The 15,518-nt window shown below is 44.5% G+C and overlaps 2 protein-coding genes across 2 annotated transcripts in view; both read left to right on the top strand.

Moving 5' to 3' along the window:
* The first annotated feature begins 1,315 nt into the window (after nt 1-1,315).
* Nucleotides 1,316-3,425, top strand: LOC128104349 (protein DEK-like). Its single transcript, XM_052729220.1, has one exon. The coding sequence runs from the start codon at nt 1,506-1,508 to the stop codon at nt 2,136-2,138; it is 633 nt and encodes a 210-aa protein (XP_052585180.1). The 5' UTR covers nt 1,316-1,505; the 3' UTR covers nt 2,139-3,425.
* A 4,828-nt stretch (nt 3,426-8,253) lies between these two features.
* Nucleotides 8,254-15,518, top strand: part of LOC128104432 (zinc finger protein 809-like) — a 62,361-nt gene continuing 55,096 nt past the window's right edge. The window contains 1 exon segment of the mRNA XM_052729337.1: nt 8,254-8,392. Within this exon segment, the coding sequence (XP_052585297.1) occupies nt 8,372-8,392 (21 nt within the window). The 5' untranslated portion in view covers nt 8,254-8,371.

Genomic DNA, 15,518 nt, shown 5'->3' with positions numbered 1-15,518 from the left:
GAACTGGACCCACAGTGTAATGCCAGTCACCTTCACGGCCATAGGAGAGGAGAGACTCACCATGTAGGGCCCTTTCCAGGGTGATTAGTGGCCCTTTGGCTACCTGCCTGACCCAGACAGTGTCACTGGACTGGAACAAGGGGAACCTGGTGGGTCTCTCAGTCCAGTGAACAGCCTTTATGGAGGACTGGGGTGCCCGTAGTAAGTTGAGAAAGGAATAGTTAGAGAGTTCCACTAACTGCTGGTCTCTGAGCCTGGGAAGCAGTGGGGGAGGTTTTTCCAAGGATAATCTCATAGGGGAGCAAATCCCTACCTATAAGGGGTGCAGCGGGCCCAAGCAAAGTAAAGGAAGGAGGCCTATCCACCCATCACTGGGCTCTAATGAGAGTTTTGTTAGAGGTTTTTTGTTTTAGTTGTTGTTGTTTTATGTCCTGTTTATTTTTTTTAACCTGGCCAAAAGTCTGAGGTCTATATACACAATGTTTTTTAAAATAATTATTTTTTATTTTATTTTATTTTATGTACATTAGTGTTTTGTCTGTGCACAATGAAAATTTTAATCTATGTGTAAAGCTTTAGCTATTGAGAGGTTTTAGCTATGAAAGCCAGGCCATTGTCGGACCCTTTTGCTAGGGGGAGGCTAAATCAGGGGACCAGTTCCTAGAGGAGCTTTTTATCTACTATTTAGGCAGTTTCAGTCTGGGTGAGGAATGCTTCTACCCACCTAGAAAAGGCATCTTAAAAAAAAACTAAGAAGTCGTTGTTGATTCTGAAGAGCGGAGCGAGCGCTTGGCGCGAGAACCTCAGCCTGCGCGCCTTCTGCTCCTCAGCCGCGGCCTCCTCGTGCGGCGGCGGCCCCGCTGCAGAGGGAGAGGACGCCCCGGCGCAGCCCGCATCCGAGAAGGAGCCCGAAATGCCGGGCGCCAGGGACGAGAGTGAGGAGAGGGAGGAGGAGGAGGAGGAGGAGGAGGAGGAGGAGGAGGAGGAGGAGGAGGAGGAGGAGGAGGAGGAGGAGGAGGAGGAGGAGGAGGAGGAGGAGGAGGAGGAGGAGGAGGAGGAGGAGGAGGAGGAGGAGGAGGAGGAGGAGGAGGAGGAGGAGGAGGAGGAGGAGGAGGAGGAGGAGGAGGAGGAGGAGGAGGAGGAGGAGGAGGAGGAGGAGGAGGAGGAGGAGGAGGAGGAGGAGGAGGAGGAGGAGGAGGAGGAGGAGGAGGAGGAGGAGGAGGAGGAGGAGGAGGAGGAGGAGGAGGAGGAGGAGGAGGAGGAGGAGGAGGAGGAGGAGGAGGAGGAGGAGGACGACGACGACGACGAAGAAGAAAAAGAAAAGAGCTTCATTGTGGAAGGCAAGAGAGAAAAGAAGAAAGTAGAGAGATTGACAATGCAAGTGTCTTCCTTACAAAGAGAGCCATTTACAATTGAACAAGGTATCCTCATTAAAGAAGAACGTGGGTCAGTTCAGTGGCTTTCCATTTGAAAAAGGCAGTACCCAGTATAAAAAGAAGGAAGAAATGCTGAAAAAGTTTAGGAATGCGATGCTAAAGAGCATCTGTGAGGTTCTTGATTTAGAGAGATCAGGCGTGAACAGCAAACTAGTGAAGAGGATCTTGAATTTCTTAATGCATCCAAAGCCTTCCGGCAAACCATTGCCAAAACCCAAAAAATCCTCAAGCAAAGGTAGTAAAAAGGAACGGAACAGTTCTGGAACAACAAGGAAGTCAAAGCAAACCAAATGTCCTGAAATTCTGTCAGATGAATCTAGTAGTGATGAAGAAGAGAAGAAAAATAAGGAAGAGTCTTCAGAAGATGAAGAGAAAGAAAGTGAAGAGGAGCAACCACCACAAAAGACGTCTAAAAAAGATAAAGCAAAACAGACAGCTGCTGCTAGAAGTAAAAAGTCTGTAAAAAGTGCTAATGTTAAGAAGGCAGATAGCAGCAGCACCAAGAAGAATCAAAACAGTTCCAAAAAAGAGTCTGAACCTGAACATGGTTCTGATGATGAACCATTAATTAAAAAATTGAAAAAACCACCTACAGATGAAGAGTTAAAGGAAACAGTGAAGAAATTACTGGCTGATGCTAACTTGGAGGAAGTCACAATGAAGCAGATTTGCAAAGAGGTATATGAAAATTATCCTGCTTAGGATTTAACTGAGAGGAAAGATTTCATTAAAACAACTGAAAAAGAGCTAATCTCTTAAGCTAGAGGACAGATGGCTTGTTCTAAGATTTGAAGATACGATTTATACCAGCAAAGAGAATGTATTTTCTTTTTTAAGTCTATTGTTGGTAGAACTCGCTGCTGACCCTTTTGAGTGTTACATATATTTGAGCTTGCTGTTTTAAATTGCATTTCCTTGCAGTTTTCAGTTTAAAGTCTTGCATGGCAGTAAATGTTCCTTGCTTTTTATAGTTGTACGTTTTGGATTTCTTTATTGTAAGGTCATAGATTTCTGAACTGTTTGTGAATTTTAGTGCACTTAATGTTAGCTTAAGACACTTTTAATTGAAGCAAAAAACTATATAACTATAACCAGCATTTATACGTGCAGAGACTATTGCAGAATTTAGTATATGAGATATTTTGGAATATACCTTCTGTCAGTGTGAAAACGTAGTGGCAGTTTCTTCATCATATTAGAGCATAGCTGTTCAGATGACCGAGTTGGAACTTTTCACGCATGTGTATATATGTCAGGTTGTCAGCATGACAGAAGTGACAGATGTTATTTTTGTATTTTTAAAAACCAATTTGTTGTATATAATTTTTTAAAATTTCTTTTGTGCAGATCAATTTTTAACTTGTAACTAAAGAATGTCAGTGTTCAGCCAGGCAGCATAACAGAGCAGTTAGTTCAGTGTTGCAGCACTGAAGGACTGTCCAGTTCTGCTTTGCCCTGAAAGTGTCATCAATTTTTGTGGTATGTTAAAAGTGTCATAGAAATTTTATACTGAGGATAAACCAAAATCAACACATCAGAGTTTCAAAAACTGGGGAAGGGTGAGCATACTTGGCTTATATAAGTGAACTGGTAGTAACTAAACTTTGACCATATAAATTTTAGATACCTGACTTCCTTCATAATTATGATTCAAAGTATCATCAGATGTAATGCCAGATGATAGTATAAAAGTATCAGATGGTAATGCCGGGAATGTAGGTATCTTTGAAAGTATTTCTCAAAAAACCATACATTAAATTTCTTTGAAGTAAGTATTATGGAATCAAGGCTGTTTGATTTTAAATTTTGGTCAATCAAGATTTTTAGGTGATAAACATGGACTGTCCCTGAATTTAAATTTTGTCTTTTGACTGTCCTGATAAATTATTTCTGAATTATAAAAATAAGCTGCTTGACAATTGATGTACCAACTGAGTGTTTAATTTTCACATCGTAAATCAAATATATTAAAATAATGCTGAACATTAACAGGTATTTTCACATACTTGACTTTAGTATGCTTAGAGTGAAATGGAGGAAGTAACTAAATGGGGACTAAAAATTGGCCTTTACTTTTAAATAATTTGTTATAAATCTTGGCAATAAAGATAAATTGATGTTTAAAAAAAAACAACAAAAAAAACTAAGAAGTCTTTTTATCCTCCCCGGACAGGCCAGATCTCGGTGAAGTCAGTCTTCCCAGAGCTCACCAGGGTGTTAGTCTCTCATTTGGACCTCTTCCTCTGTAAGGGCTCTCTGTTGTATATTGTGTGTGGGTTCACATGGGTCCATGGAAAGAAGGCACAGAGTACTCTAAGAATGATTTTAGCCTTTTTCAGCTGCAGCTGGTCTGTCTCTCTGAATTGAACCACTGTAGCTTTGTGAAGGGCCTTTTTGTTGTTATACAATTTGCACCTTTAGCAAGTCAATTCTATATACAAAAACTTCTTGTCTAAGCCCCCCAAAAGGACAAAGCCAAATGCAAATTCTCAGTAAATGAATACCACAGTTTTTTGGGTTATTCCTAAACCAAGTGTGCATAGGCTTTAAACCCCTTAAGAAACTTTCAGATAGGACTTCAAACAGAAGGTACCAGAGACAGGAGGTAGCAATCAAAAGGCAGATCAAACCAGCTGTATCTCTGCAGGAATTCTCCCAACAGCTCTGTTTTGGATTCACTTGAGCACAAACCTGGCATCTGGCTGAGACAGCCCATGTTAGGCTGTTTAGTCTGGGTATAACATACCTTGGTCTGAGCAACTCAGAAAGTTTTGTGGACCCAGGTAAGTAGCCTGGTGAAAGTTAGTTACTAACAAGCCTGCCAGTTGTTTCTGGAAGAATGGTCTTTCCCTCTGGTGTCCTCCATCAACCTGTAGGCTTGAGCTGTCCATTTCTTCATTACCATGGAGTCTCAGGCAGCACCAGCCCAGCTGTGTCATCAGAATATCAATAGGCCCCACTAGTCTTAGGGCCATTTGTGTTTGTCCAGCAGCCAGGTCAGAAGCCCAGCAGTGGAGGACAGTAATTTGCAGGGGAAGCCAAACAGCCTTTAGGAGGGCCAAAATTTTTTAGTGTCCTTTTCTCCCCAGCAGTGAGAAGCCCTCTTTCTCTATAGATCACACCATGGACATGGCCAGTAGTAAAAGCATACTGACTGATGGTCCATGTGCTGGAATTTCCTTTTCCCCAGATGAGAGGCTGGGTCAGATCAATCAGTTCTGCTCTCTAGGCTGAGGTACCTGGCTTGGGCCCAAATTGTTTTGGTTAAAGTAACTACTCCAGCTCCAACATACCTAGTTTCATCAGACAAGAGAGTATCAGGATTGACAGTGGTGGGTTCCTCAAACCAGGCTTGAGGGTAGGCCAGGAGTAGGGCCTAGTATGGGGTCACTCAGTCATCAGCCAGCCAGCATTCTGGTGCTCCTCAGAGAAAAGCTTCAACGGTGTTGTAGGGTGCTATGGGTATAAGGTCTTGGCCCAGAATTAACTTGTTTTGCTTTCTTTCATTAAACTAGCAATAGCCACCACAAGCCTTTAGACAGATGGGCCATCCTGTGTCTTTTCTGTCCAACTTTATCTTTTCATCAGAGGGCAGAACTTTCAGCTAAGAGATGTTTTGTGACAGAGGGTCAGATACCAACATTTTGCTGGTTAGTTGTAGGTCTAACTGTGTTCTCATCATCAGAGAAGGTGAGGGTGGCTTTCAGTTTATGCAAAAGTTTCTCGTCCCATTCAGTTCTATGTTGTTAACACCCTTTGAGCTACCTCTAGCAACTGGGACCTGCTTATATCTTTAAATTTTATAACTGTGTTCTAATATCTGGGGCCAACTGGGTGATAAAGGAAATCTTTTTAGTAGCTGTCTTTAATTCTTTAAAAGAGACCTAGTAAAGGTTGTTTAAAGTCTACTTGGTCAGTGTTGGACAGAAGAGAAAATCCATTTTGCTCAGGCTGCCTTGTCTGCCAGTGATCCCTGTGCCCAGCTCAGGGATGTTTTTGTTTTGTTTTGTTTTAAGAGAATGATAAGTTTTATGATAAGTTTTGGTTAAAGGGATGACACAAATCAATGAAAGAGAGAGGAGTGGAACTTTCTCTTTTCTTTTTGGAAACAGCCCAGAAGAACTTTTCCCCCCTCCCTGAGGCTGCTTAGAACAGGCAGGAGTGGAGGGAATGCTCACCTGGGGGAACTATTTCCCCTCCCAGTGCACTTTCTGCTTAGATGGTAGGGGGCCCTGGATAAGAGACTTGACCCCTCCCTATCACCATACAGGGACCAACCCTGGCCACAAGCAAGAGCCAAGCAACAAAACAGGCAAATGCTCCTGTTCCCAGAGTGGGACAGGTAGAGGGGTTTTGTTTGTTTGTTTGTTTCTCTGGGTGACCTAGCAGAGCCAAAAGGATTTGGGTCCCCATAGAAGGGGCACAGGTCTTAAGCCAGGGGATTCTCACACCAGAGAAAGCCATTACATGCAGACAGAAAGTGAATACAGGGAAACAGAACTGACAGGAACATAGAAAGACACATGTACATACAGTGACACAGGAAAAACAGCAAGGGTGGCCATCACACGCTCATACACACCGGAACATACAGAGGGATCCAGTGACGTCTCACGTGGATCCTGGACACTGCATCATCAGGGTTGTCCAAGCTTTCCTAAGTGTCCAAACAGAAGGCACCTTAACCAGATTAACTGCACCCCACTACCACCCCCAGAGGTGACAGACCAATAGACTTTCTAATTTGTTTCCTTTTGGGGTGGAGGTGTCAGACCCCTCTGAAAGCATCAGGCAGTGACTGATCAAAGGGACCCTCAGGGACCTGAACATCTCAGGTTGTGCCCTCCCTAGGAGTCCCCTGACCATTCACTCTTCCTGGCTCCAAGGGGCTCTGAGACCCCTGTCTCACTTGAGGTCCGGTCTCTGGGATCACTGTGGGACTTCCAGACATATTGTGGGGCATTTACCATAGAAGACTGCTTGGACATGGCTTTAAGCCAAAAGAAAGTCTTTATTAGCTGGCCAGCTACGACACTGGGTGTTCGGGATCCCAGAGTAGCACCAGTACTGAGACTTTCTCAGGGTGAACTTTTAAGTACAAAAACCATGTTTTGGGTTCACATTCTTCAGTTAACAAAAACAGTTAGCCAGAAGTGGAACTACAGGAGCCAAAAAGCAATGTCAGCACATTTAGAGACTTTCCCAGAACTATGAACTTCAATGGATTAGGCTTTTTAGCTTTGGCAGGTGGTGCTGTCTACATGCTGAGTTTCACAGCCTGAGTGGTACTTCCACCATGGAGTCAGTTATGCTAAGGCGTACTAAGATCTGGGGGCCTGCTTCAGTTTCAGTGTTAAAAAACAGATCTAACAAACTGAAATCAAAGAAAAAAAATTCAGGACTTGTGTCCTTGTTTGGCTATATTGCTGCAAAGACAAAAATATACTGTGAAGGTAGATATCCGTATGAATATCATTTGCTCTCATAGAAAGATGTTTTATACACAGTAATCTTAGAATAGGAAGTAACAATTAGCCTGAAAATTACTAAAAGGGATAGAAATGTTCATAAGGTGAGGTGCATGATACATGTTTTGAATTTATCTTACCGTGACAAATTTAAAAAAAAAAAGTTTTGTTGCTTTTTGGTATGGTTGTTATGGTTCTTTAAACCACATGTAATTAAAATTATAATCAAACTTACCAGGCTTGGAGTCAAGTGTCCTTGTAACAGGCCTCCAATCCTTGGTTCAGCTGATGCCCTTATGGAAGTGCCATTCAGACCTTGAAAGCCAGAGCATAGGCAGCAACACCTGCCAAAATGATAACAGAGACCCCATCCTTCAAATCCATAGTTCTAGGAAAGTCCCTAGATGCACTAATCTTGTGCTTTTGGAGTTCTGCTTCTGGCTAAATGTTCTTGCTAACTGATGTGTCAACCCAGGGTGTGATTTTGTGTGTGTATGTGTGTGTGTGTGTGTGTGTGTGTGTGTGTGTGTGTGTGTGAAAGCCTAGCCAGAGAAAGACTCAAGGCCGCACTGGTGTCACGAACACCCAGTGTAGTCAACCTCCAATAAAGACTTCCTACTGGCTTGAACTAGTGTCTGAGTAGTCTTCGCAGCTGGGTACTTCACAACACCCCTTCTCACTGTGTCGTTTTGCCTGCCCCCATGTACACTTGTTGGAATATGAATGCTAAGGGCTTGTCTTAAGGAAGAAATGCAACCAACCAGAGAGATGTAGAAGGGACAGGCAGAGGGCAGTAAGCAGAGAGACTGAATGAGGACAAAGAAGAAGGACAAGCACATGGGAGTGTCATATGAAGCACATAATTTTGTATACTGCTCTAAAATTTAATTTAAAAACTATTATAACTTGGTGCTTTAGGAAACTGTTTCTCATTTCAAAGCTCAAGGTGTCTCCTCAAAAGAGTAGAATTTGGCAATTTTACAGAAATTTTATTAAATTGTTCTGACTATTATTGGGTAAGATTATCTCTATCTATCTATCTATCTATCTATCTATCTATCTATCTATCTATCTATCTATTTATCTAATATATATCATAAGCGAATAGATCTAAGCTTGTATACAAAGTTAAATGTAACTGTTTAGTGGGGCTAGATTCTGCGCTAGAATCCCAGTCACAAAAATCCAAGTGAACCTGTTGTTGTTCATTTAATAACCGGTTGGGTCCATCCGCTGTCACTCTAGCTCTGGACATGAGGTTCTGTCCAATCAGAGGCAATAGTGTGAGGATTGTCCAATCAGTAGCAAAGACACCTTCTGCTGGGCACATTATTGTCTCAGACCAGCCATCTTGGGACCTGTCGCCCGGTACTATCCCCTCTCCGGAGGCCTTTCCTGGACACTTAGTGCTGGCCGCTGTGATCTGGTTCATCTGTGGTGCGGTGAGAGCCATAGTGAGGACTCGTGATGCCCAGGAAGCTGGAGATGGTGAGTGAGGTGCATGCAGAGCGGGAGGGCAGCTGTGCACTCCATCGCCTGCGGTTGTGGGGGTCGGGGCTGGAGGCTGGACAGCGGGCATCCTATCAGGTCCCTGCTCCCGGATTTGATCCCTACTGCAGCCTTCTCTGCGAGCTCTGCCTGGAGTGTGTGGCGGCTGAGCCGGGGAGGGCAGCTGTAACTGGTCGGAAAGCGCCACTGTCCTGGCCAGGACCGCGGTGGGACGGCGGGCCAGTGGAGCCGCCACGGGGAGTCTGGAGCCAGTGTCCCACAGGAGGACTCAGAGCGCTCTCGTGCTGTGTCTGCACCGGGTACCCAGGTCAGAGGCCCTAGTCCCTACTCAACCTTCGCAGCATCAGGCGGCGGATTCCTTCCCCTGCAGCTCTCTGAACCTAAGGGACTGTTGTCATCTGCAGCAGTGACATTCACCCGGCTCTCCACCTCCTAGAACTCCACTCGTGTTCAGGTAGTTTCCCGGACTCTCACTACCGCCGGGTCCCATCCGCAGCTGTAGCTCGGCCTCTGCCTGGGTTTGTGTCTCTCTGATTGTCCCTCTGAATCTCCGAGATCTCTCATCTCTGAGCTGCTGTGATTGCCGCTCTGACAGTTTTGAATCTAGTCCTGTATGTCACATACCTCTTTGGCTTGTTCGTCTGGCCCATCTTTCTCTGGGTCTCTCAACACCTCTTCTTCAGGATGCGTTTTCTTGAAAAACTGTGTCACTAGGACAAGAGTTCAAATCCAGGTGACAATGTTCTTACTGCTTGGTGCCGATCACCCCTTCTATCAGCTACTGTGTGTGTGTGTGTGTGTGTGTGTGTGTGTGTGTGTGTGTGTGTGTGTGTGTGTTACTGAGGCTCAACCAAGGGATTGCTAGGAAAGTGTTTTGCCAAGAGTCACTTTCCCAGTGTTGTTTGTTTTAGTTGTTGTTTGTTTTGTTTGGGGTTTTTTTTGTTTGTCTATTTTTTGAGAGAGAACCTTACAGGGAGCCCAGAGTGGCCTTGAACTTGGACCCCCTGCATTGTTCTTCAGAGGAGTTGAGATCAAAGGCTGGAGTCCTCAGGACTCTGTCCTTTTTTGTGGAGGTAAACAGTGGAGCCCAGGTCAGGAACTGTCATTTTTCAGGCCTCCAGGTACTAACTGCCCTTCTCTCCACAGCCTCCAATTGCACATGGGCCTCCTGCACATATGTCCAGGGGCAGATCTGAGGCCAGTTGGAAATACACAAAAGCCATGAATGGATCTGCCCTTCAGGATCCCTAGACCTTGCCAAGAGCCCTCTGCATACAAGGTGATACCTAAGGAATCCCAGATGCAGTAGCAAAAGATATGTGTAGACAAGTGCGGAGATGGCAATCCCCCCAAAAATACAAAGAGCACTGATAGATCAGTTGGCTACTATTAGAGCCCCAGAGCCAAGCACTGGGGGGTGAGGGTGGGATTCTTCAGTTCTACTTCTCACACGTGGGCGGTCATGACCGTAGTGAGCAGACACTGTTCGGGGGGAATATGACTCAGAAGCACAGGAGCTGTGGAGTTTAGAACAGGCACATTCCTCCAGTCTGAAAAAGGCCACTGCTGAGGTCCTGGTGTGCCAGTCAAAGGAGGCAGAGGGGAGAGATAAAAGAGGCTAGGTAAGAAAAACAAAGGAACTGCACTCAAAACCCAGCCAGGGGACACACGGCTTCTCTGACTCAGTCTCCTGTATGTCTGCAAATGCGTTCCCACAGCCCTTTCCCTGCCCTTTCTGACTGTATTCTTCAAACAGGTTCTCACTCTGTAGACAAGCAGGGTCTGGAACTCTATGTAGCTCAGGCTGGCCTCAAGCTAGAAGCAATGCTCTTCCATCTTCCAAGCACAGGGATTCATACACATGTACCAGCAGCCCATGGGTCCCTGTTCCTCTCCGTCTCTCCATCTCTGTGTGTGTCTGTCTCCTTGGGTAACTTATCTCTGAGTGAGTGAGGAGCCCTCATCAGGGACTGCACATGGACTAAGTGGTTACCCACAGTGGATGCAGGATGGCAGGAGCTCTGTGCAGAGCCCTGATCCTCCTTCTTTGTCTAGCTGTCCCCACTCAGTACAGTCTTGAAGTTAAACAAAGGAGGGACCTATATGTGGGGTTTCAAACCTGCTTCCAAGTCAGGAGTGGTTGTGCAGGTTACAATTCTTGATACCTGGGAGGGTGAAGCAGGCGGAACTAGCAGAAGTTCCAGACCATTGTGAGCTACAGTTCAAGTTGGAGGTGAACCTGGACTACTTAGGCATTATGTCAAAAAGCAAAAGTATGTGGGAGTACAGTTCAGTGGTAGAATACTCGCCTGGCATGTGCAGGACTCCGCCTTCTGTTCCCAATGACCTTGATTCTGTAGAACCTCAGAGAAGCCAGTTTCCTTCTGGAGAATCAGAGTGTTCCTCTCTGGACAGTGGGGCACTGTCACCCCTGGCTGGCATTGCGCTGGGACCACAGCCAGGGAAGAATGAAACTGCCTCTGAGTGGTGAACAGTACATCACATCTCACCAGACCTCTAATATGGGCCCTGGAAGCAGGAGGTGGTGTGGGGTTGGAAGAACTGTCCACTGCACAATGGAAATCCAAAGCTGGGGACAGGGCCAGAGGTGGGTCTCCCCTCCACTGTCTGCCACACTGGCCTGGGGAAGGTGTCTCTGCTGTAGGCTCAAGGAAGCTTCAGGTGGCCGTGATGGTTCTGATGGACCTGTCAATGAAGATAGACGAGGAACAAAAGGGTCCGAGAGGGGAGTAGTTGTGGGATGAAGACTAGTGAGAAGTGCAGGGAAGACCGGCCCATCATGTGCTGTAGGACCTCAGGATCATCATGTACAAGAAGGACACTATCAACGTGTGGGCATGTGTGGTGGTCTGAATGAGAGTGGTTCCCGTAGTCTCATAATATTTGAATGCTTGGTTCCCACTTGAGGGACTGTTTAGCAAGGATGAGTAGGTGTGGCCTTGTTGGAGGAGGTGTGACCTTGGAGAAGATATGTCATTCTGTGTGGCCTTTGAGGTTTCAAAAGCCCACACCAGGCCCCATCTGGATCTCTCTGCCTCCACCTGTGGGTCAGATGTGAGCTCTCAACTACTGCTTCAGAGAGACATGGCTGCCTGCCTACCACCATGATGGCTGTGGACTCACCCTCTGAAACTGTATGTAAGCCCTCAACCAAAGGTCTTCTTTTGTAAGTTGCCTTAGTCATGGTGTCTCTTCACAGCAATAGAACAGTGACTAAGACAGCATGGCAGTGTACCCCTGTAATCCCAGCACTTGGCAGGCAGGAGGATTGTGGGTATTTAGGGCCAGCCTGAGCTACAGAGTAAGACCACATCTCCAAAGAAGTACACAATTGTTTGGACCTGAACTCCAGTGTAACACTTCCCAGCTGTGCAGTCCAGGTTAGTGGTTTATTCCCTTGGAACTGGTTTTCCTCTCCCATAAAATGGAGCCAAATCCATGTTTCATGGGGTGTTGTAAGGGTCAGGATTAGTTCCACCCTGTCAGCACAGGCCTGGCACCTCTAGTGCTATCTGTGCTCTTCTACATCTCCCTGTTTCTGTTTTCAAAGAAAAAATAGTGGCTGTTATAGAGCCCATGTGAAAGCATTGTCTCTATGGCTAGTCTAATTAATATAGGCAAGCATAAGAGAATTATAAGAATAGGTAGCAGAAGACCAAGAGAAAACCACCTTAACCATGATGGCCATTCAAAGGTCACTTAAGAGATTTTGTCTATCTCTTTATGCAAATCATTAATTTGACCATCAGTAGTATAAGAAAAATCTAACACATTAAAGCAACATATGCCAGGGAATTGTTGACAAACAAGATTATGCTTGAGCAACAATTAATCTATAGTAGCTCTATTTTGTAAAACTATGGTTCTCAATTCACCATCTCTTGATTAATTTCTGCTAATGTTTGCTGTGATATTATTAGTTTTACTAATCACGCATGCCATCTTTGAGACCTCTCTTTGTATTCCAGTAACTATTCCTAGGATAGGCAATAACAAAGCCATTGAGGCTGCAACCATTACAACAGGATCCAATACGTGCAAAGAATCATCACAATTCTCATGGTGAGTTCCCTCTCTCTCTGGTTTTTCTAGACAGGGTTTCTCTGTAGCCTTAACTGTCCTTAATTCTATTGATTGCAAAGGTTTACTGAGCAAAATGGGTATAACATGGCCTAGCCTACATAAACCTTTATAACTGACCCGTCCCGCGGGCCAGGTTATTGGGGAGACTCGAGGAGGCACCTCCTGAAAGATCAATGGGGGCGAGAGAGAAAGGAGACCAGGCGCAATAAGGGAAGACAGAGTCAGTCTGAGTCGCGTCAAGGTCTCGTTTATTGACTGGGTATTGAGGCTTATAAGCAGGGCTTCAGGCAGGGAGGGGGGCAGGGGAAGCAAAAGGAGAGAAGAATGGAAAATTCCTAAGGAAGGGTGAGGTCGCTTTGGTCCCAGGCCCCTGCAGCTAACTGATTAGCACGTACTCCTCCAGGAAGTTGTACAGCCCGCGGTTAGGCCAGGAACCTGTTTTTTGCAAGGTTTGATAAAGTAAGGAAGGTCACACAAAATTCAAGACACAGCTGTCCGGAGTTGGTCTCTAACATATAACTTTCAGGAAGGGCAGTGTAAGTAGCATTTTCAGTGCCCCCCCCCACCCGTTGGGGTCCACAGAGGTTTCCTAGTGATATCTGAGCTTACTTTACACAGCAGGACTGCATAAGGGGATGGATTGACCACGTGCATGGTTACCAGGTGTTTGGAAGGGTCTGCACTTGGCTGTGCAAGGGGGAGGACTTTTGCTCACCCCTTGGCATATCTATAAAAAGCCGTTTAGCAGAGACAGAAGGGGCTGGTGTGTTTTCACCCAGGCCCTCCCAAGGCTATCTTATGTTTCTATCTGTCTCTCCTCTATATTTCTATCTAAATATTTCTCACTTCTCAAGAGTACCCTGGGGGAAAAGTAAGAGCAGGTCTCCCACCTTCCCCATACAAAAATGTCCATCCCAAGTGCAGTTGTTTACCATAGGGTATGGTATGATTAGAGGTAAAATTGCAATAAAGAGAGATGTAAGTACATTTAAAGCATAAACAATGTGATAGAAAAATACCATAGATAGGAATATCAGAGGAAGCCTTGTGTATATGGGTGTGAATGGATTCTATTTTGTCCCCCATGATTTGTGTATAATGCATATGAGTGATCCCTATGCCATATAAATTTATTTTTAAGAGCCAAGGAATAGATGGGTCTCCTCTGACACAAAAGGATTGTGTCTGTTGACTGCCATGTGCCATATGAAGCCAGAGGTTATTATCTAAACCATTGGCAATAGACAGAAATATTCTAGGTATAATAATACCAACTTTGGTAAGCAATACACCAGATATTCCCTTTTTCATCTTCATACAACTATAGTTTCCACCATCACTGCTTTCTTAAGAGTACTTAATTATGCTAAAATCCATATTATTGCATTTGGACTGATCCCATTAGATTAGTCTGACCAAAATGTCCCCCATTCATGGTACTAAATATTTTTATACCATCTTTTATCCAGACAACTGGTCCTAAAAAATAAAAATAATCCTTAGCATGGCAAAACAATCATACTGTCTTCTATTACAGGTATGCATTTTATTCCCCCCTGAAAAAAGACATTTGGATTCTGCATCGACATGCTGAGAATTAGCATGTAATACAGTCTGTAAATATAACAGTAATATTTTTGGGTCAGTAGTATTGTATCCCTGCTGCTTCCCTAAAGTCTCAGCTTGATGAGTCTTGATGTCTCCCCAAGTTATCAACTTCCTCATCCGCTTGGAGTGTCTCCTCTTGATGAGTTTAGCATCTATCCTCAGATGCTTCATTTGTCCAGGGGTCTCCAGAATGCTGTCCTGGTTGAATTCATCAAAGCATGAACCATCTGGGACTTCATTCATTTTCTGGAAAAACATAAGCATACCCATTCCCTGATGTTAGAAGAACATCAGTTGCTTTTCATTGATTAGTCTCTAGATTTCCCCATTTAACACATACTCTAGGCTGTGCTTCCTTTAGGGCATCAGAAGAAGCATTATCCTTTACAGTGAAAAATTTTAAACTTAACATAGCTAAATGTAGCATAGTATATGGGGATTTAGGTGGGTGTATATACCCTTTTCTTTTAAAAATTTGACATTTAAGTATTTGATGGTACCATTCCACTATAGATTGTAAGGGACTCTAGTAACATGATTAATATTCCATAAACTGCAAAATTCTCAAAAATGTGGTCACCCCTGAAAACTTATACAAAAAAGAGATATTGCATAGACTGAGCAGGTTGTGTTTATATATGTAGATATATTTAAGAACACATATTTATATATACACACATATATGTAACAACAATTAAAGAAAAAGAGGCCATCCATTTGAAAGAGAGCAAAGAGGGGTACACGGGAGAATTTGAATGGAGGAAAGGGAAGGGAGAAATGATTTAATTATAGTATAATCTCAAAAAATGTTTAAGAAAAGAAAAAGCAAAATGATTGACATTTATTTTTTATCGATTTTTTTACTTTTTATTAAGAAAATATTTTCATTCATTTTACACACCAATCAAAGATCCCCCTCTTCCCTCCTCCTGCCCCCCAGCCTCCCCCTCCCAACCTATCCCCTACTCCCCCCACAAGAAGGCAAGGCCTCCCATAGGGAGGCACATCCAGTAGAGGCAAGACCAAGCCCTTCCCCCTGCCTCAAGGCTGCATGAGGTGTCCCATCATAGGTAGTGGGCTCCAAAAAGCCTCTCATGTACCAGGGATGAATTCTGATCCTATCACCAGGGGCCCCCCCAAGCAAATCAAGCTAGACAGTTGTCTCACCATGCAGAGGGCCTAGTCCAGTCCCATGCAGACTCCACAGCCATTTTTGATCCAACTTTCATGAGTTCCCACTAGTTTGGTTTGGTTGTCTCTGTAGGTTTCCCCATCATGGTCTTGATGCATTTGCTCATAGAATCCCTCTTCTCTCTTTTTGACTGGACTCCTGGAGCTCTGCCTGGTGTTTGGCTGTGGATCTCTGCATCTGCTTCCATCAGTCACTGGAGAA

Source organism: Peromyscus californicus, unplaced genomic scaffold (genome assembly GCF_007827085.1).
Source record: "Peromyscus californicus insignis strain IS unplaced genomic scaffold, ASM782708v3 Scaffold_8__1_contigs__length_139910024, whole genome shotgun sequence".
NCBI classification, from domain to species: domain Eukaryota; kingdom Metazoa; phylum Chordata; class Mammalia; order Rodentia; family Cricetidae; genus Peromyscus; species Peromyscus californicus.
The sequence above is the reverse complement of the archived record's forward strand: the minus strand, read 5'-3'. Positions and strand labels throughout refer to the sequence as shown.